The sequence below is a fragment of the Triturus cristatus genome, chromosome 2_1 (genome assembly GCF_964204655.1).
Source record: "Triturus cristatus chromosome 2_1, aTriCri1.1, whole genome shotgun sequence".
Taxonomy (NCBI): Eukaryota; Metazoa; Chordata; class Amphibia; order Caudata; family Salamandridae; genus Triturus; species Triturus cristatus.
The window spans coordinates 665,322,756-665,344,360 of NC_140581.1; the positions used below are offsets into that span (position 1 = coordinate 665,322,756).

A 21,605-nucleotide genomic window follows, 5' to 3' on the forward strand; every position below is an offset into this window, starting at 1 on the left:
AATGAGTCTTGACGGAAGTGAGTCGCCCCAAAATAAGAAAGCGGATTGGCGAAGGCACTCACCTTGACGTTTCCCAATTGTAGCATTAAATAGACTTAAGTAAGATCCACGGATAAATATACAACACGTGTACAATACGGCCAGTAAAACACACACATGAATTCACAGTGTCTCTCGAAACACCGTAGCGCAAGTCGAACCAATGCAAGCTTCCCTCATACTCAGAACAGATAGCACAAGTCAGCAGTAATGTAAGCTTCCTTACACACAGGACATGGACATCTAAAGAGACGCAATTCAAGCCACGCCCACACTTCGGAACCCTACGGTCAGTGGTGTAAATTGCCTTTTTTTTTTTTTTTTTTGAAGTTTCTTTATTAGGTGTTCCTCCATATCAGCAGACAACATACAATAATCAGCATCAATCACTTCCATCTCAGCCGAGGTGGAGCATGGTTTTGTAACAATACAAATCAGGAAGGAGGAGTCCTCCCTTTCAATGTTCCTATGGTGTAAGTTTCTCTATAGCACAACGCAGTTCCAGCTTGGGCAACAGCTTTGGAACATTACCACACATTCAGACTCTCAAACACACTCAGCACATAAAGGATACAGCACAGACAGCAGCAGTGCTAGTTTACACCCACCCACACAACGTACGCACATACATAAGAGGTACATCGTATCAGCAATATCTGTTTTCCTTGAACACCCAGCACCAGAACAGGATGAGCAAGATCTGTTGTGAGGGTGGCTGAGTGGTGCTGCATGTACACCACTGAAGGTTCTTGAGGCCTTTGCTTCGAATGCAAGCAAGACATGTCAATCCATCATGCAAAAGTTGAGTTACTTAAATTTGATCATTGTAACGCCTGTTATTAACAGCACTTGGAAATGGAAGTGCGTTATGAAGAACTATATAAAAAAACCTGTTAATATTGCTGAGACAGATTTAGTATGGTTGCATCAGGGTAAGCTCCTAATAATACACACATATCTGAAAGTGACTGTCGTTATAGATTCCTTACCTTTAGAATTATCCCCAGGAACCAGCCTGGATCCGAATAATTATTTCGTAGCAGTACCCCTGGGCGTTGGTAGGTGGCTTTGGTTGACTCTTCGTCCGTCGGCTTTGTGGTCGCCTGGATGATGTCGCAGAGTCTACTTAGACGCTGCCCCTGCGTGCTGATGTACGTTTTTTCTTTTTCCCTGCCAGCCAGCGCAGAAACGGAGAGAGCGTGCCCCTTAGTAATTTTTTGACTACACTTTTTCGACTTTTGTCGACATCTTTTTTGAGTCTTCGACTCCTTGTGCAAAAGGTATGTCCCATCGTCAGATCGGCTTCAGGCCTTATGACTCCTGTAACAAGCTGATGTCAGTCACCGATCCGCACCTCGAGTGCCTCTGGTGCCTGGAGCGCAATCACGCCCCGAAGTCGTGCTCCGACTGCCAGGCCATGGATCCGAAGTCTTTGCGCGAGCGGTCCCAAAAGCCCTTGGAGGCCCGGCAGTCTGCTCCGTGTCATTTAAGGTCCCGGTCGAGAGGAAGGTCTCTGGCCTGGTCGCAGAGCCACCACTACTTGTCTTTGAAGTCTTCACACTCATCGGGTAAGTCAAAACACAAAAAGAAGGCGAAAAAGCATCGTCGCTCTTTGCCTTCTCCACATCCGTCGGCCGACGTGACGCGCGACTGGAGCATCGTCACCATGCAGCTCCTCCTTCGTCACCCGCTCCTGGGATGGCTCCGCACAACCCTCCCTTTCCTGGAGCATCCCCTGCCCAACTTCGAGCTTTCTATGAAGCGCTTCACAGTTTTTTGGGGCAGCCCGACTCTGCAGGTGCGCCTTTGGGCCCCAGAAACGTGACTGGGGGCCCTGGGCCTTCGATGTCAGCGGCTTCGGTGCCGAAGGGCCCCCGAGGATCCAGGGCTGGATCCGGATCGGCGCCGGTCGACCTCACGGTTCCTTCCCCGGTGCTGATTCCAGTGACGATGCTCCAGACGCCGGTTGTGCCCCCAACCGGCATCAACCTCGCCCTCACCCCCGAGTAGAACCTGGTGCCGGACTAACATAGCTCGACGTTGGTACCAACACCGGAGGGTACTTTTGTATCGCTGTTCATTCCTGGCATTCCCTATCGCCCTGAGTGGCAGCCAGAAGAGGGTGAGGAGGACTGGGAGGGGTCTATTGACCCTTTAGCTGACCAACTTGAAGAGCCGGCCTGACGAGAGGAGTTGGCTGATGCCAGTGATTTGGATACCTCCCCAGACCTTGGCATGCTCCCCCCCCCTACCATGGCTACGGAGGAGGGAGTGTCCTACGCAGTGGTGTTGCGTAGGGCGGCTGAGGCCTTGAGCCTCGAGCTTCCTATGGTGACAATCAGGACTAACCTCCTGACTGAGGTGCTTCAGTGGGCAGCGGCCTCATCTGAGCCCCTGCTGCCTTTTAATGAAGCCCTCAGAGTCATCCTTCTGGACACTTGGTTCAAGTCCAGCACAGGGGCTCCTGGATGATTGCCTGACGCCACGCGTGGCCCCGGACGACCCACTTCTCCTCTCCCAACACCCAACTCCTGAGAGCTTGGTGGTCCAAGCCTCGTCCACTAAAGGTGCATTCCCTACTGCTCCCACAAATAGGGAATCCAAGAAGCTGGACCATTTTGGGAAGATGTTTTCTTCCGCCAGCTTAGGGCTGTGGTCGGGGAACACTGCATGCTTCATGGGCCGTTATACCCTTTTGGACATGCCCTTTGATGGCCGTCGCCTGTTTGGTGACACGGCGGACTCAGCGCCTCAAGGATTCTAGGTCTACGGCCAGATTCTTGGGTCTCGCAGAAATCTCTCGCCCCACGCAGTCTGCCTTTCGTGGCTACGAAAGTGGTCCCCCACCATGTTCAACCCAATTGAGCCACAGCGCCACGCAAGCTGGGACCCAGTAACACGGGTCTTGGGGCCAGCGGGCAGGCCAGTCCACCCATACTTTTTCTGCAGCAGCCTGCAAACCTTCCTAGTCCGACCTTTCAGGGCCACCAGAGGCCAGTGGACAGCAGGATTCACCATCACCTCCCCCACTGGCAACACATAATGTCGGACAGGTGGGTTTTGCAGATAGTCTGAAGGGGCTACTCCCTCTCTTTCAAGACTGCCCCTTCCTCTATGCCACCAACACTCCATCTTATGTCGGAGGATCACTTGGCCCTTCTCCGTCAGGAAGTTACAGCTCTCTTGGCCATGGGAGCTATCAAACGAGTCCCTCGTGCCAGAAGTAGGTCGTGGTTGCTATTCCCACTACTTTCTGGTGCGCACGAAGGACAAAGGCCTGCGTCCTATCTTGGACCTCAGGGACGTCAACCGCTTCCTGCGGCAGGAGAAGTTCAAAATGTTGACATTGGTTCAGGTTTTGTCTGCCCTCAACCCTGGAGGCTGGATGTTAGCATTAGACTTGCATGACGCATATTTTCACACCCTCGTCCTGCCGGCCCACAGGCAATACCAACGGTTCACGGTAGGCCACGAGCATTTTCAGTTCACTGTGCTCCCCTTTGGCCTTACCAGCGCCCCTCTGGTGGTCACAAAAGTGATGGCGGTGATCGCAGCTCATCTGCACAGATCCAGGGTTCCAGTCTAACCTATCTCGATGACTGGCTGTTGAAGGCGAGTTCGCCCCAGGCTGTTGTTTCCCACATCCAGACTATGGCGGAACTCCTGCACTCGCTGGGGTTCACTATCAACGTGCCCAAGTCACACCTGATTCCCTCTCAGAAGCTCCTTTTCATCGGAGCAGTTCTGGATACAGCGCGGTATCCTCCCGAGCAGCAAGTCTGGGATATTCGGGCTATGATACCGATATTTCAGCCTCTATCCCGGGTTTCAGTGAGAATTACACTGAGGCTGCTGGGCCTCATGGCCTCCTACTGGTGGACTATAGCAGGTGGCATATGCAGGCTCTGCAGTCGAACATGAAGTTCTAGTGGGCGCAGCATCAGGGGAATCTTTCCGATGTAGTCCAGATCTCGGAGGGCACTGCACACCAATTGCAGTGGTAGCTAACGAACCATGATTGGGTCAACGGCAGATCCCTCTCCCTTCCCTAACCAGACTTCATAGTGGTGACAGATGCGTCACTCCTGGAATGGGGTGGCCACATGGGAGGGACGGACATCAAAGGGCTCTGGTCTCCGGCAGAGTCCGGGCTCCACATCAATCTGCTGGAGCTCCGGGTGATCCATCTTGCACTGAAAGCATTCCTTCCTTCTGTCGAACGGAGAGTAGTGCAGGTGTTCACGGACAACACCACTGCCATGTGATACTACAACAAACAGGGCGGGGTGGGGTTGTGGACCCTATGTCAAGGGCTCTCCACCTCTGGACGTGGCTGGACCATCAGGGCATGTCCCTGGTTGTTCAACACCTGGCAGGTTCACTGAACATCAGGGCAGACAAACTCAGCTGCCGGTGCATAATGGATCACGAATGGCATCTTCACTCGGAGGTGATGGAAGGTCTTTTTCAGCAGTGGGGAGAGCTTTGGTTAGAACTGTTTGCCACCGAAGAGAACGCGCAATGTCAGCATTTCTGCGCTTTGGAATTCCCAAGGTGGCGCTCGCTCAGCGACATTTTTCATTGCGAGTGGAATTGCGGTATTCTATACGCCTATACCACTTCTGCCCAGAGTGCTGAAGAAGATCAAGTGCGACCGTGCCCAAGTCATCCTTGTGGATCCGGATTGGGCACAAAGAGTCTGGTATCCTGAGCTCTTGAACATGGCCATCAATCCTCTGATCAGACTGCCTCTTCGGGAGGATCTTCTGTTGCAGCAGCAGGGGGAGGTCCTCCACCCGAACCTGTCCAACCTCCACCTCCTTGCGTGGAGATTGAACGGCAACAGTTGACAGCTTTTGACCTTCTTCCCGAAGTCTGTAATGTCATCTTGGAAGCCAGGTGTCCCTCCACTAAAACAGTATACGCTTGTAGATGGAACACATTTGTGGCATGGTGCACAGCACAGGATGTGGATCCCCTTTTTGCCCCTCTTTCAGAGTTTCTCCTCTTCATTCTTTGGCCCAGCAGGGCTCAGCTCTGGGCACCCTTAAAGGCTATCTATTGGCCATTTTGGCCTTTCTTCACCTTCCTGATCAGCCTTATCTTTTCAAGTCCCCTGTTGTAAACCGGTTTCTGAAGGGCATTAATCACCTCTTGCCTCCTATTCCTTTCTTAATGCCCCAGTGGGACTTGAATCTGGTCTTAACCTACCTCATGTGTGCTCCTTTCGAGCCACTACATAATTGTCCTCTCAGACTGTTGACCTTGAAGACTGCTTTTCTGGTTGCCATCACCTCTGCTCGCAGGGTGAGTGAGCTTCAGGGTCTTTCTTCTAAACCTGCTTTCCTTGCTGTTCATCCGGACAAGGTTGTCCTTCGAACTCGACCTTCTTTTCTTCCCAAAGTGGTTACCTCTTTCCACATAGGGCAGACCATCACTTTGTCCACCTTCTTCCCGCACCCGCATCCTTCTAAAGAGGAGGAGAGGCTCCACTGTCTGGATCCAAAATGTGTGCTATCATTTTATCTGGCTCACACAAAACAATTCTGGGTGGATGATCAGCTCTTTGATGGCTAGTGGGCGCCAAGAAAGTTCAGGCCGTGCAAAAACAAACCATCTCTCGATGGGTTGTTCTTTGCATTAAAATCTGTTATTCCTTGACGAAAAAGGAGCCTCCAGTAGGGTTGCGCGCCCATTCCACCAGGACGACGGCACCCACTACTGCTTTGGGATGTGGAGTCCCCCCTAGTGACGTCTGCCTGGCGGCCATGTGGGCTTCATTGCACACGTTTACTAAAGATTACTGCCTGGATAGTCAGGGGAGATGGCTTCTTTGGCCGTTCAGTTCTCCAGGACTTTCTGGTGTGAACTTGGTTCGGAGACCCACCTCTGGGATTGGTATTGCTGGGGTATCCATTCTAAGGTAAGGAATCTATAACTAATAGTCTCTTTCAGATGAACAAGTTACTTATCTTTGGTAACGATATAGTTGTAAGAGACATATATTAGTTATAGATTCCTTACCGCCCCACTCATTCTCTCTGTTCTGCGAACTGATTTATAGAGTAAGGGACTCCCTATCAGGGCCTTAGTTTTGTGCACCAGTGCTAAGTGTCTTGCATGGCTGTGCGCTTCTGGCATGGAATGTCGTTTAAAGAACTGACAGCGCGCAGGGGTGGAGTCTAAGCAGATACCACTACGTCATTGTGACGATCACGACGCCAACGAAGAACTCGGAGTCGACCAAGACCACCCACCGACACGCAGGGGTACTGCTGAAGAAAAATTCTCCCGATCCATTCTGACACCTGGGGGTAATTCTAAGAAAAGGAATCTATAACCAATGTGTCTCTTACAGATATATTGTTACCGAAGGTAAGTAACTTGCTCTTCTAAACTTTTCCCTACTCTACACCTCCTATCATCTCATACCTCTTTTACTATTCTGATTTCCCAAAAATAGCCTTTCTAAACCCTTTCCTCTGACTCTTCCCCTCCACATCCCTTTTACTCATCCCAAGCCACCTGTTATGACCTCTGAAGAAAATAAAATGTAGATATCATTCCCTCTTCTATCTCTACGCTATACTTTTCAATCCAAATAGCAGACTAATATGTCCACCTCTCAAATTAAATTCATATTTCACTATACTAATTCACCACTAATCCTTTATGGGTTCCAGAGTAGTGTGCTACTCGCCGAAAAAAATACCCAATCAGGGGTAGCAAGAGCTATATAAATGCAAACCTTTTTCCCTCTTCTATCCCTCCGCTATCCTTCTCAATCCAAATAAGTAACATATCCACCACTCAAATTATTTTCATATTTCACTTTACTAATTCACCACTAAGCCTTAATGGGTTCTAAAGTAGCGTGCTACTCACCGAAAAAGCAATTACAATAAAATACAATATTGATGCAGCTGAACATGTATTAAACATCGCTCAGTGAAGCATGAAAAACAAGACATTACAGTTTAACTACCCTAAGCCTTTCTGATCTTTTCCATCATGACCCAAACATGCAGCAAAGACATTCCTTTGATGTGGCCAAAGCACAAACAGTTAACCTATTCCAAAATGTCTTTATTTTCAACCAACCCACCTCGCTAATTTCATTATAAACCAATATGCATCTTTCAAATTCGTATAATGTAGCTCTGTATAGGCAGCATGTAGTCCCATTTTGTGTAAGATGGCTTTGTACAGTCCTGGCTTTTGAATAAGCGAAACTTTGCACAATTGGAGTTTTGAGACAATACTTGGTAGTTACTTAGGCCTCAACTGTGAGAATTCAGATAATTTCCTATGATTTCCTGTGGTCCATCCTACTGTGCCTCTGCAAACTGCGCCAAATACAAACCCTTCTGCACTTGACTCATTGGTAGCAATAGTGAGCATTCCGGGGCTTCCCAGGGAGTTAGTGTTGCAGTGCTTGAGTCAAGGCCTCAACAACCACAGAATAGTGCAATAAACAAATTTCCAACCGAGCGGCTATATTTCAAGAAAGAAAGTACTTTAATGCACACTGGACTTCAAAGCGACACTAACACAACCAAATACGATTAAGTGTCCCTGGGTGCTATCAGTCACTGCTGCACCTCTATCTGCTTTGTCCCTTGGTCCTTGCATCTGAGCTAGGTGGTGGAGGTATTAGTGTGATTAGAGCCCAGGTGCACTTCTCACTTCTTCATGGGTTAGTGCTCAGTCTCTGAGGCAGTCTTCAGTTTTTTTTTTACCATCCACTGGTGGATCATTCTTCAGGGCAGCAACCAGATTCTTCCTCAGCTTGCTTGCCCCATCCTACCCCCTCTTCTGAGGGACAACACAACATCAGACACTCTGTTGGTGTGCTCCACAACTGCTGCTTGGCTGCCTGCCTGGCTGGTGCGGAGTTGAAAGTTCAGATTTGTAGGAGTTATTTCAGACCCAGTACAGGCTGGCCGTTAAAGTCCACAGAGTCTGGTCCTTCAAGGTACAATGTCTTCATGCACCTTGTGATACTTTCAGGACGATGTGGGTATGCACAGGCAGATTTTGTGGTGATGATGCAGTCACACACAGGCCTAAACAGTGGTGATACACTGGTGATGATGCAGCCATGTACAGGGGTATTCATCGATGATGCAGCCATGCACATATCAGTTCTCTTTAATTGGATCACAGCACAGACCGGGGGTCAGCAATCACAGTCTCATGCTTCCTGCACAGAAACACCACAGAGAGACTGCAATTGCACAGGCACCGAGGTCCACCTATTGCCTCAGTCTTCTTTCTCTGTCTGCTGCACCAATATTGGCAACATGATGCACCTTACTCTACCTCATCTGTAACTCCTCCTGCATGGTTGCTAGGCTCAGTCCCTCTTTGAGCAGGTAGGCTCTGCCGTACTTCCTGACAGTTATGAAGCTCTTCCAGCAAGAGCCCTGGCACTTGTGATGTCCCCTCACCCCTGAAAGCTGTCTGCCAGGCAGACATCAGCTCTGGTTGCACAGCAGTACTCTTCAGAACTCTGCTTTCCTTGGCAGTGGGACCACAAGTAGGGTAGTATCCCCTGTCTGATACTTTTATATAGTCATATCAGACAGGAGATGTGTATCCACTATCCACATCTTCAGAACCAATTTGGGTGGACATACTTTAAAGTGCACTTTTCAGGCTGCTTGCCAGACAGAGCCTTTGTGTAGAATGATGCTTCTCACAGGGTAGTTTCCAACCTGGAACACCCACAAGAGAAGGCCAAAGAGGTGTGAGGTTTCTATACCCAGCTTTCATTACCCAACTGTAAGTGCAATCCAGGAAAGACAAATGGCTCTGCCTCACCTAAAGTTACTGCTCATTTGCACAATAGAGTCTGCAGACCCACACCTTAATCCTATGATGTTACAAATGGCAGTGTTCAGGAAGACTAATCATCATCTCCTTGCCAAGCGAAAGTGCTGATCGAATGTCTAAAGGAACTATGCCTTCACTCCCCTCACTTTAGTGTCATGGTCTCCTTCCTCCAGCTTCAGGAATGGCAGCTAAATACTTACACTGTCTGGGAAAATAGCCTCACCTCCATTTTGTGACTCCATTACTCTGGCTCACTCACACAAACCATTCAAGTACCTCACATTCTACACTCACCAACATACACTTGGAATGTTAGTGCTAAGAGTTGCGTACACACATGAAGCAAAACTTTACATGAGTTGGCCAGTAAACCTCCACTCAGGTGGCACAGATAAAAGGCATGGTCACAACTGTGGATTCACAAACTGCAGTCCACTACCCCCACCGCTCTATATAATAAACCCAGGAGAGTGACAGTAGTCTGCTGTCAGTCAGTAAGGGCATGCTTGGTGAGCCCCTGAAGGTCACAAGACAAGTCCAAGACCTTACTCATGTCAAGGGAGAGGCCTGGGCCTGTGTGCACACACTAGCATAGCATGACACTAAGGCCACAACCCACAATACTAGATGTATGCAGTCAAGCACTCCGTGCAGGGGATTATGACTGTGCACTATGCAGTGGACATTCTTGTCCCAACAACTTAGTAATTTTGGATCTTCCCTCTTAATACATGAATAGGGACCGCACAGACATGTACGTCTGTACAAGAAGATAAACATTTGTATCCATCAATAAACACCCTCTTAATACTGCAGTGCATTACAAGTGTATGCCAAATATTCCATTGTTTTTGTTTCAAAATATTCTTTCTTGAATTTAAAAAAATCAAGGATGTATGAAGTGCCAGAGAGGATTGACATTCAGAGGTTCTAGCTGTAGAAAAAGAATGTTTCTTCATCATAGACTCTTCATTGATAGTCATTGTGAGAAGTTGGCCCGGTATATGCTGTCCACTAATTAAAGTGGGCACTTTTCACCAGTCCAAACAACCCTTATGGTGATTTAAGAGGTCATAGATAATCTTAGAAAGTTATCCAAGGGGTAGCTGTAGGAGAGCAGCTTTCAGGCTTAGTCTTGAAGGAATGTTAAGCAGCTTGATTTACCAGAATGCAACCTTATAGTATTGGTTAAATGAACCACAAAGTAGTTATAAAAAAATGTATTTATTAATATAACACTATCTAGTACGATACAGTATCTCCTACACGGAGATAATCACAAAGCGCACAGCACTTGAGCACAGAAATGACAGTAAATAGCACTAATTCACAGTGGGCCCCAGGCAAACTATATGCTAAGAAAGTAGTATAGGAAACACGACACGAGTCAAGACAGTGTCTAGAGGAGGTAGAATCGCTGGGACCCCAAGGAACCACCCAAGGTTAGTAGATAGGGACCCCACGGAGCACAGGTGCAGTGTGGAAACACGGTAGCGTGCTCAGTACAATTCTATGGGAAAGTCGCGGTTGAAGTTTTAGAGTTTAAGGACCTTTCCGAGTGAACTTTGAAGTAACCCCATGGAAGATAGGAGGTTGGAGAGCCACCCCACCTATAGATACTGAGGTAGCCAAGTTACTTATCCCAGGGAAACCGGGTGCATAGGCCTGAAGTGGCGTCAGAAATCGCAATCAAACCCAATGGAGAACTTCGAAGAAGAGCCACTGCTGGAAGGAAGAAAAGTGTCAGTTGGAATCCAAGAGTGGATTCTTGTCGAAGAGTACCTGAAAGCAGAGGGGACAAAGTCTGGGTCACTCTGGAGTGACTAGGGGCTCGGTAGACGAATGCCCACCGATGCCGGGTGCTCAGGTGCATTGATGGAGTCCTTGACTCTGCAGCTACGGGGACCAGGAGATGTCGAGGACAACCAGGAGCCGGATATGAGCTGTCCCACGAAGGATGTCAAGTGCTGAGGGGTCGATGTCCGGCAGAGCACCAACAAGCCTTGGCAACGGCAACCCACACAGGAGGTCAACGATGGATACGGTTCGAACCAGCAAGGTACAGGAGACTCACCACAGCAAGGGGAGTCAACACAGGCCTGGAGCAACCAGGAGAGGCCAAGAAAAGCAAAGTTGACCCTCAAGTGGACTCACAGGCCGGAGGCACAGAAGTCGCGAGAGGACCGTGAGCGATTTCACCGAACAACAGCCCACGGAGCACTCGGTGCGAGGAGGCCGAAGTTCTTGGTTGGAAATGGTGCCAGAGGTTGGGGCTACTTGAAACCCAATGCACTTGTTTGGGAAATGCGCCCATGGATATGCATTTGCAAATGTACGCGGTACACAGGGGTTCGGGTATTGCAGCCCCCACGAGAGATTCTGACCTCAAACTTGGTGAGAGGGCAGCTCGGACCTCGAGGGACGTAGAAACCCACCTCCTGTGTTGCTGAAGCCTTCAGAGTCCGTAGGAGCTCAGGGTCAGCCGAACGGAGAGCAGAGTTGCAGTGCTTGCGAATGCAGGGGAGTGTCTCTTTCACTCCAAGGGAGATATCTTCGGTTGTCCTTGATGCTCCACAGGTCCCGCACGGTTCCTGTTTGGTGTACGGGCACAGATGATGCTTCAGACTGAGAGGGAGATGAAGTCGGGCCCAAACAAAGTCCAGCAAAGTCCAGACGGTCAGAGTTCAGGGGTTTCTGGCTCAGAATCTTGTCCACATCGAATCTAAGGTCCTACAGCCAGGTAAGCCCTTATGTACCCACGGAAGAGGGTTGGCAAGCTTCAGGGGACCCTCCCCGGGAAGGGTCTGGACAATGGAGAAGTTACTCCCATGTCCTTTGTCCAGTTTTGCGCCAGAGCGAGAGCCAACAGCTCCCAGGACTGGTTTGAACTGGACTATGCACAGGGACACCAAATGTGCCCCACATGCAGGCCTTCAGTCGCTTGTAAGCGCACCCACCCAGCCCTAATACACTAAATCCTGTCTGGGAGGTGGTCACACCTCCCTGTGACAGGATGCCTATTGTTCTGCCTTCCCCTGCTCAAGCTTGGCTCAGCAGCAGGAGGGCAGAAAAGTTTCTGTGGTCGGCAGCAACCATTTTGTGCTGTCCGGGACAAGAAGGCTGGTACCGGGTACATCAGGGACCCCATGAAGCTCGCTCCTGAGGGGTGGAATCATACCTCCAACACCAGTTACCGGTGTGGGGGTATGATTCCAACATGCTTGATACCAAACACGATAGGGTTTTTTTTAGCCGTTTTAGAATTGGTCATCACGCGGTCGCATAATGCCACTCTATATGTTCTAAATGGCTGCCTCACTGACAACCCAGGAGAATGGACTCCGTAGGCTGCAGGGGTGTTCTGCCCATGCAGTGGCACCCACTCACTTAGAACAAAGCACCCTGCCCTCAGGATTGTAAAGGCCTGCTAGAGGGGTGACTTATAGGTTTTAAGTGCAGTGACCCCTAGATATAGTAAAGCTATATCTTAAGTAAGTGGTGCATGCACCAACTTAACACAGGCTGCAATGGCGGGCCTGTAGTTCCATTTTGCATGGCCTCTTATGGGTGACATATTACATGCTTCAGCCCATGGGAGGCCTCCGGGTACATGGGTACCATGTACTAGAGACTGACAAGGGTACCCCAGTATCCAATTGCCCCTTTTTTCCAATCTGGAGTGTACCAAAGTACATTGCATAATAGTTGAAGGAGAAAGCAGATAGACTGGGGTCCTGATTAGCAGGATCCCAGTCAGACTAGTCAAAAACAGTATCACATATAGCAAAAAGTGGGGGTAACCATAAGAAGCAGATCCTGCTATCCTAGAGTCATACATGTCCATAGTTACATAAAACAAACCTACCTGGGAAGCAACCAAGCGTTGAACAGAGGGTGGCTGCCCATGGTACGGTACAGATAGGTAGATGCAAATAGTTTTTCTGGGTAAGGGTGGTCATGCTTCCTCAAGAGATGTGCTCTTTATTGCAGCAAGGATTTAGCAGTTCTGATGATTTTATTTTAGGTGCATAGACTTAGAAAACCGGTCTTCTATATTTTCTGTCTGATAGAGACTTCTAGCTGCAGATTCCTTACCTTTGACTTCCCCAGGCGTCAGGCTGGATCTGGAAACTTTTGCTCAGCAATACACCTTGCGAGCGATGACTGGTGGCTCCATTCGACTCCGCGTGACGTTATTGGCGTCGGTAGCATCAGTTATGACGTTACGGTGCCTACATAGGCACCACCCAGGCGCGCGGATGTCAGTTCTTTTCTTTCCGCGCCAGTTAAGCGCCTATCCGGGAAGAGCTACCCCTCTCCCGCTTTTTGGCAGGCTTTTTTCTCTACTTTTGTCGAAATGTTTTGAGCAGCGACTTCGTGTGCGAGGGATGTCTGGTAGGAAGACATGTTTTAAACCATGCGGGACTTGTTCCCGCACGATGTCTGTTAGCGATCCCCACCGCGTATGTCTGTGGTGTCTGGAACGCGACCATGATTCGAAGTCATGTTCTGACTGTAGGGCGATGGCTCTGAAGACCTTGAGGGAGCGGGCAATGAAGTTGCTCGCGGCCCGGCAGTGGACACCGTTAAGCGAGACTCCAAGGAGGTCACGGTTCCGTTCGAAGAAGAGGAGGTCATGAGACCGCTCACAGAGGCATAAAGAGGCACAAGATGAAGAAGAAGTCCAAGCGGACTTCGACGTCACCTCAGCTGGTGTCCATCGTCGAAGGGAGGGTTAGGAGCATCAACCCTCTAGGCACGTTTCTGCAGAGCCGGAGCCTGAGTCGACTTCGCGCCTTCCTCCCTTTCCGGGAGCCCGAGCAACACCCGCTCAAATAACTTTTTTTTACGAGGCCATGCACCTCGTATTTGAGCCTCGGGCCCCACGGAGTCGGATGGGGCCCAATCGGGTTCGACGCCATCGGCTTCGGCCATGACACCGGTGGGGCATCAGGGATCCGATCCCGTATCTGTGTCGATGCCGGGCATACCAACACAACCTCCCCTGGCGTCGAACCCGATGTCGGTGGCTCCGACGTCCACGATGTCTGTTGGTGACGCAAGCCCCATCCCCGACGACACGGAGCCTGAACGGCCTTGAGCGACGCTGATTTCGACAGAACCCAGGTGTTTTGTTGTCGCCTGAGCACTTTGTGGACGTACTGGGCTCAGGAGAGGAATGGGAGGAGTCTGGAGACCCACTGGAGAACCAGGATGTCTCTGAGGAGACTATGGACTGGTATGGGGAACTTGGGGAAGCCAGTGGTCTGTATACTTCCCGAGACACTGGCATGCTCTCTCCTCCTACAGTGGCTACAGAGGAAGAGCTGTCCTATGCCATGGTGGTTAAGAGGGCAGCTGAGGTCCTTGGACTGGAGTTGCCCTCAGTGCAGGTCAGGACTAATCTCCTGACCGAAGTGCTGCAATCTGGGGCTTCCACCTTTGAACCCCTATTGCCCTTTAATGAGGCACCTGCAGATGTCCCTCTAGGAACATGACCAAACCTATAATAGGACGATTTTACGCCACCATTGCCTTGCTCGGGCGACTCAAAGTTCCTCAGCCAACACCCCACCCCAGAAATTTTGGTGGTGCAGGCATCTACTTCCCAGGGCGCATTCCTTTCCTCCCCTCCGGATAGGGAATCCAAGAGACTGGACTCATTTGGGAAGAAGATGTTTTCCTCCAGTCTGGTATTGCGTTCGGTGAATACCGCATGCTTGTGCCGTTTCTCCCACTCTCTTTTTGAGACGGTTGCGCTGGTGCTGCCACAAGTCCCGGAGGAGGCCCGGGCTGTGCTCTCCCAAGCTGTCAAGGACAGGAGAGATGCAGCTAAATTCGCCATATGGTGTGGTTTGGATACGACCGATTCGCTGGGCAGATGAATTTCAACGGTGGTGCCCTTGAGGCGCCACGCCTGTCTTCGTACAACTGGCTTCTCGGGGGTTGTCCAGGCCAATTTGATGGACATGTACTTTGATGGAACCCGCCTTTTTGGGGAGAAGGCAGATTCGGCCCTGGCCAGATTCAAGGACTCTCGAGCTATCGCCAGATCCTTGGGCCTCTCCTCCACTTCTCGTGGCCAATCTTCCTTTCGCCTCTTTCGTGGCAACAGAAGGGGTTTCCAGTCGCGTCAGCCCTGTCCCAGCCACCGTCCTACACAGACTGCCCAAGCCGTGCGTGGATGTGGATGCTGTACATTCTGTCCTCGGAATGGAGGCCAGAAGTCGTCTACCACACTTCTCCAAGAACTCCAAGGCTAATTCTGCAGGACCACACTACTCCAGTGCATCGGAGAATTCGTCATCATCTTCCCCGCTGGAGATCTATAACAATGGACAATTGGGTCTTGCAGATCGTCCAGGAGGGTATTCTCTTCCTTCCCTTTCTTTTTTTCCTCCTATTCCACCAACTCTGGAATGGCTGGCAGAGAATAATTTGAAACTGCCCCAAGAGAAAGTTACAGCTCTTTTGGCCAAGGGAGCTATAGAAAGGGTCCCAGCTTCAGAAGTAGGCAGTGGCTGTTATTCCCGCTACTTTCTAAATCTAAAGAAGAACAAGGGGCTTCGGCCCATTTTAGATCTTCGGACCGTCAATCTCTTCCTCCGAAAGAAGAAATTCAGAATGCTCACATTGGCTCAGGTCTTGTCTGCCCTATACCAAGGAGACTGGATGGTGGCGTTGGACCTGCAGGATGCATATTTTCACATTCCCATCCTGCCGGGCCACAGGCGTTAGCTGCGGTTCAAGGTAGGCCACGAGCACTTTCAGTTTACCGTGCTCCCCTTCAGTCTTACCAGTGCCCCTCGGGTGTTCACCAAGGTGATGGCAGTGGTTGCAGCTCATCTTCGCAGGATAGGAGTTTCAGTCTTCCCCTACCTAGACGACTTGCTGTTGAAGGCGTCCTCGCCCCAGGCAGTCATCTCCCACCTTCAGACTATGGGGGACCTCCTGCTTTCGCTGGAGTTCTCTATAAAGGTGCCGAAGTCACACCTGACTCCTCAGATGCTCCCTTTCATCGGAGTTGTTCTGGACACAGTGGAGTTTCGGGCTTATCCTCCCGAGCAGCGAGTCCAGGATATTCAGGTTATGATTCCGATGTTTCAGCCTCTATCCTGGATTTTGGTGAGACTAACTCTGAGGCTGTTGGGTCTCAATGCCTCCTGCATCCTGTTGGTACGACATACCAGGTGGCATATGCGGGCTCTGCAGTGGGACTTGAAGTTCCAATGGACACAGCATTGGGTAAATCTCACCGACGTGGTTCAGATCTCGAAAGGAACTGCGAAGGATCTGCAGTGGTGGTTAACAAACCGGGATTGGGTCAACAACAGACCTCTCTCCCTTCCCCAACCAGTTTTTACAGTTGTGACAGATGCGTCTCTTCTTAGATGGGGCGGCCAAATGGGAGAGGTGGAGATCAGGGGTCACTGGTCTCCGGCGGAGACGGGGCTCCATATAAATTGTTGGAGCTCCAAGCGATTCAGTTGGCATCAAAAGCATTTCTTCCCTTTGTAAAGGGGAAGTTGGAGCAGGTGTTCATGGACAACACCACTGCCATGTGGTACTGCAACAAGCAAGGCAGAGTGGGGTCCTGGGCATGGCTGGAACAACAGGGCATAACCCTGGTGGTTCAACAACTGGCATGTTCTCTGAATGCCAGGGCAGATGATCTCAGCCTTCGATGCCTTCAGGATCACGAATGGCGTCTTAAGTTGGAGGTGGCGCAAGGTCTCTTTCAACAGTGGGGAGGACCTTGGTTACATTTGTTCACCTCCGAAGAGAACGCGCAATGTCAGCTGTACTGTGTGCTGGAGTTTCCAAGGTGGCTATCGCTTAGCGACGCGGTTCGCCGCAAGTGGACCTCAGGCCTGTTGTACTCCTTTCCGCCCATGCCACTCCTGCCCAGGGTTCTGAAGAAGATCACGAGTGACTGGGCCCAAGTCATCCTTGTAGCACTGGACTGGGCAAGGAGAGTCTGGTATCCAGACCTTCTGAACATGAGTGTCGATCCTGCAATCAGGCTGCCTCTTCAGGAGGATCTTCTGTCACAGCAGCAGTGGAGGGTTCTCCACCCGTACTTGTCAAAACTGCGCCTCCATGCGTGGAGATTGAGCGGCAGCCTTCGACCTTCCTTCCGAAGTCTGTAATGTTATTCTAGCAGCCAGACGTCCCACCACTAATTCGGTATACGCCTGCCGGTGACGGAAATTTATATTTTACTGTATAGAAAGGTCTGTTGACCATCTTTCTGCTCCTCTTTTTACTGCCCTTTTGTTCATTCTAACCCTTGCCCAGCAGGGCTCTGCTTTGGGAACTCCCAAGGGTACCTTTCTGCTATCTCTGAGGGTGAGTGAATTGCAGGAGTTATCCAGCTCGCCCCCTTTTATCATGTCCTTTCCAGACAAGGTGGTGCTTTGCACCTGGGCAACATTCTTACCAAAGGTTGTGACCCCATTCCATCTAGGTCAGTCCATTACTTTTCCCTCTTCTTTGCTCCCCCACATCCCTCTAAGAAGGAGGAATGTCTCCACCGACTGGACCCAAAAAGTGCTTTGTCGTTCTAACTTGATCGCTCAAAAGAGTTCCGGCTGGATGACCAACTCTTTATGGGGTATGTGGGAGCAAAGAAGGGAAAGGCAGAGCAAAAAAGAACCATCTCTCGCTGGGTTGGTTTTTTGCATTAAAATCTGTTATGCCTTGGTGAAGAAGCAGCCCCCTGAGGGATTAAGGGCCTATTCCACCAGGGGAAAGGCTGCGACTACGGCCTTGGCATGGGGTGTCCCAGTTCAAGACATCTGTCAGGCAGCGACATGGGCATCATTGCACACGTTCATAAAACATTATTGCCTTGATGGTCAATTGCGCAGGGACGGGCACTTTGCCTGCTCAGTCCTGCAAGACGTTTTAGTCTAGCTCATGAGTCCGCAACCCACCGCCGGGATGCTTATGGCTCGGGTTTCTGATTTAAAGGTAAGGAATCTGCAGCTAGAGGTCTCTATCAGATGAATAAGTTACTTACCTTCGGTAACGCATTATCTGATAGAGACTCTATCTAGCTGCAGATTCCTTACAGCCCGCCTATGCCTCCCCGCTTTGCGGACTGATGTTGTAGGTCTAGGGTTTCTCCCCTTTCAGGGCTCTCGTTTTTGCACATGTTATCGTCAGTCAATTCAAGGCTCTGCGCTTCTGGCGTGGAAAAAACTAAAAGTACTGACGTCCGCGTGCCTGGGTGGCACCTATGTATGCACCGCAACATCATAACCGATGCTACCGACGCCAACGACGTCACGCGAAGCCGAATGGAGCCACCCGACGTCGTGCGCAAGGGGTATTGCTCAGCAAATGTTTCCAGATCCAGCCTGACGCTTTGGGAATTCAAAGGTAAGGAATCTACATACAGCTAGATAGTCTCTACCAGATAATGCATTACCGAAGGTAAATAACTTGTTCTTCTTGCACTTGTCTAGTCAGGCTATGCGATGGTGATTGTTGGCGTATTGCCTATTTGAGGTGGGTATTCTGTTGGCCAAGTGTAACCCCATCCAATTGCTAATAGTCCTGTAGGTGATGCAGCTGATCCTAAAGATGATACCTAACGGTGGTGGAGCCTGGGTAGTTATTTCAGTGTTGGGGTGATGTGGTCAAACCTCTTCAAACCCCATTTGAGACAAGCTGCAGCATGTAGGTTGCCTTTCACAGGTGCCAAAGTGGTGTATGAGAGGCTGTATGGTGAGCGTTGCATTCATCCAGATCGGAGGGAGCAAGTGTTTGAGCTGTTCCTCTAAAATCAGAATCTGTAAGAAAGGAATTCACTTTCATTTTCCTGTCAGAACTGGATTCGAAGATGTCAGAAGAAACTATTTCTTCCTTCTCCCTCTCTATCTCCCTATTCCCCTTGATTCTCTTCCTTTGCCACTACCCACCCACGCACCCATCCTCCTCATTCATCACTGACCCTTTTTTTTGACTTTTCGGGTTTTCTGACCACTCCCAGATGTTTACCCGTGCTCAAGTACACATATGTGCAGAAGGTATGGCTGAATGGATATTGTTTTATTTGTACATCCCTTTCAAAGATGGCTGACGTAGATGCACATGTGTAGACAGTGGCCATGTTTGAATGGGATTTATTAAAAATAAAATGCATTCAATGATGGCCGCTGCAGATGCATGCTCATCCATAGTGGCCATCTTTCAGCAGTAGTTGTTAAAACATAGCCAAATGCATTTGGAGATGTCCGCTGTGGATCGTTGTGCTACAGCAGCAAACATCTTTGATTGCATCTTGTTACAATTTAGAAACCTGTTTCAAGATGCTGCAGCGGATGTGCGTGCATTTCGAGCTGCTATCTAACACAAACCCAAGTATTGTCAAAGCCAACCGGTTTCATGGCTGAGACCTATTGGCTATGCTCTTTTTTGTTTTTCTTTCAGGTATGAAGGGCTCACTCCCTTTCACCAAGGATTTGTAGCCCTAAACAAAAAGCATGAAGTAGCAGTAAGAATGTGACATCTCACTTTGTGTCAAATTGGTGTTAAATTGTAAAGCAGAGTCCTTTCAATTTTTAGTGTAGCCTCTTCGGCCATAAAAAGTATTTAAAAGTTGTACTCAATCCTTTTCATTCTAAACGTGTGATTTTGATGTAGATCACTTTGGGAAAATCGTTAATCTAATAACATGTATTGTACAGAAAGAATAACAACCTATTAGAAGTAAAACGTATGAAACTTCGGATCCCATGCCTTCTGAGAAGGCACTATTCATCTTTTAAGACAGGAGATTTTCCATCTTCAACAGTACATATTGCACATTTTTAAACGTGATTCCTTTGTAAAACCTCTTTAAAATGGGTTCTGTCTCATACAAACCATAATACTATTCTTTACAGGCGAGCCCTGCAGATTTTGTGTTTACCCTTATTTAGAATTATCCTTTGTTAGCATTGTTTCTGTTTACTGTAGACCTGAAAGCTTGCGCAATAATGGTATGGTCTTTACGTATTTCCTATTTTGATGTTGAAGATATCAGACATATGTTTACTTGGATAAATGTTAAGTTTCCTTTTGTAAAGCAGTGTAACATTTGTATATACCTTTCACCACCTAGGGTTTATACGTATCATATAAGTGTTTTGTTCTCACTTTTATTGGCAGATTTACCATTTGGCTCTATTTAGCCATGTTACAGAAACGTATATTGTGAAATCTTAAAAATGTTATCTCAACGGTTATTTATTTATTTTTATTTTTTGCAGGTACCTTGTCATTTATAATCCTACCGAGCAGGAACGTTTTTCTGTTATTTCAGTTCATGTAAATACTCCCAAAGTTATAGTCTTATCTACTGCAGGAAAACATGTAAGAGCTCAGTTGAGTGCAGTGTGGGATGGAGCTACAACTGCCTCACAAGAGACATTTCAGGTTAGTGAGTGCTGTTTTAAATTAAGTTTTGTATATGGTTACCAGTGTGTGCTTTGTAATGGAAACTTATAGTTTATGTTCATGTTGCATTTAAGACATTTCCCATAGACTCGCAGGGATATCTCTGCACATCTACCAGCCATTTATGTTTTCTTTAATGTTTAAATGAGGAAAAAAGAACCCATCCCTGGCCAATAATGGAATGCTTACAATGGGAAGTATCAGCAATTGGGAAACTCAAGAAGCAAATTGGTAATGGAAGTTCTTCTAAGAACAAATCATAGAAAAGGTCTTATACTTTTATACAGCTTAATATGGACCACTATATACATGTAGAAACATTGACTTGCAAGGAACAAAAAGCAAGAAAAGTATAGTCCTGCGCATGTAAAATTGTCTGTGTTTGCTAGCGTAGTGTATGAGAGATGAACAACCGCCTGTGTTAATGTGGGGGCCAATTGAGTTATTTGTGTGATCTGCATTTAATAAATCCTAATTTAATCTTCTGGCTACAGGGAAAATATGATTTATCACCGCAGACTGCTATCACAGAACTTGTGCGATACATGGGAATTCTTTAGGTTGGCCTGTGATTCATGCACCATTAGGCAAGTGGAGTCGCTTTTACTCTCCAGAGAAAGCATACTGAACTATTGTTTAAAGTTTTATAATACTTTATAAAGACATTCAAGTCCGTCAAAGTGAGCGCTGCATAAAATAATGAAGCTTAAAATTAATACAATACGTAAAAAGGCTTACAAATTCCATAGTTCATTCAAGTTTTAAATAGGTTTTAGCCACAGGTAAGGATTGACATAGTAATTGTAAACTAATGTCTAACTGAATGCTCAGCTGTTTTATCAGCAGGCATAAAAAAAGGAGTAAAAGACTTTCATGACTGAAACAGACAATTCATAAATGAATTTGAGTCGTAAAAGGGGGAGAGATGTAAATAATTGTCTGATAAAATAACCAGCTATTTTAGCGACCTGCACAGACGAGCATTTGCAACGCAAATTGATCTCGCATTTGTGAGAGTTAAAAGGTAGTGGCGTTGTAAATGGGAATGTCTTTTACCCATGTGTTTTGTATTGGAGCGGATGTATGTGGTGTGGAGTGGATTTATGTGCCTTGGAATTGTTAGTTGTGGAATGGTGTGTGGGGGAATTGTGTGGAGTGGATTTGTGTAGTGGAATTATGTCGCTTGGTGTGTAATGGAAATATGTGAGTAATAATTATGTGGTATTGAATGTACTGGAATTATGTTCAATTCAAAGACTGCACTCTACCCCATGACGATGAAAGGC

At 48.4% G+C, this 21,605-nt stretch overlaps 1 protein-coding gene across 2 annotated transcripts in view; it reads left to right on the forward strand.

Annotated features, from left to right (window-relative positions):
* Window positions 1-21,605, forward strand: part of MAN2A1 (mannosidase alpha class 2A member 1) — a 1,157,125-nt gene that overhangs the window by 663,317 nt on the left and 472,203 nt on the right. For both annotated transcript variants that reach the window (XM_085632583.1, XM_085632582.1), the window contains one exon: window positions 20,133-20,298. In XM_085632583.1, coding sequence (XP_085488709.1) covers window positions 20,133-20,298 — 166 coding nt within the window. The remainder of the gene's footprint in view (window positions 1-20,132; window positions 20,299-21,605) is intronic.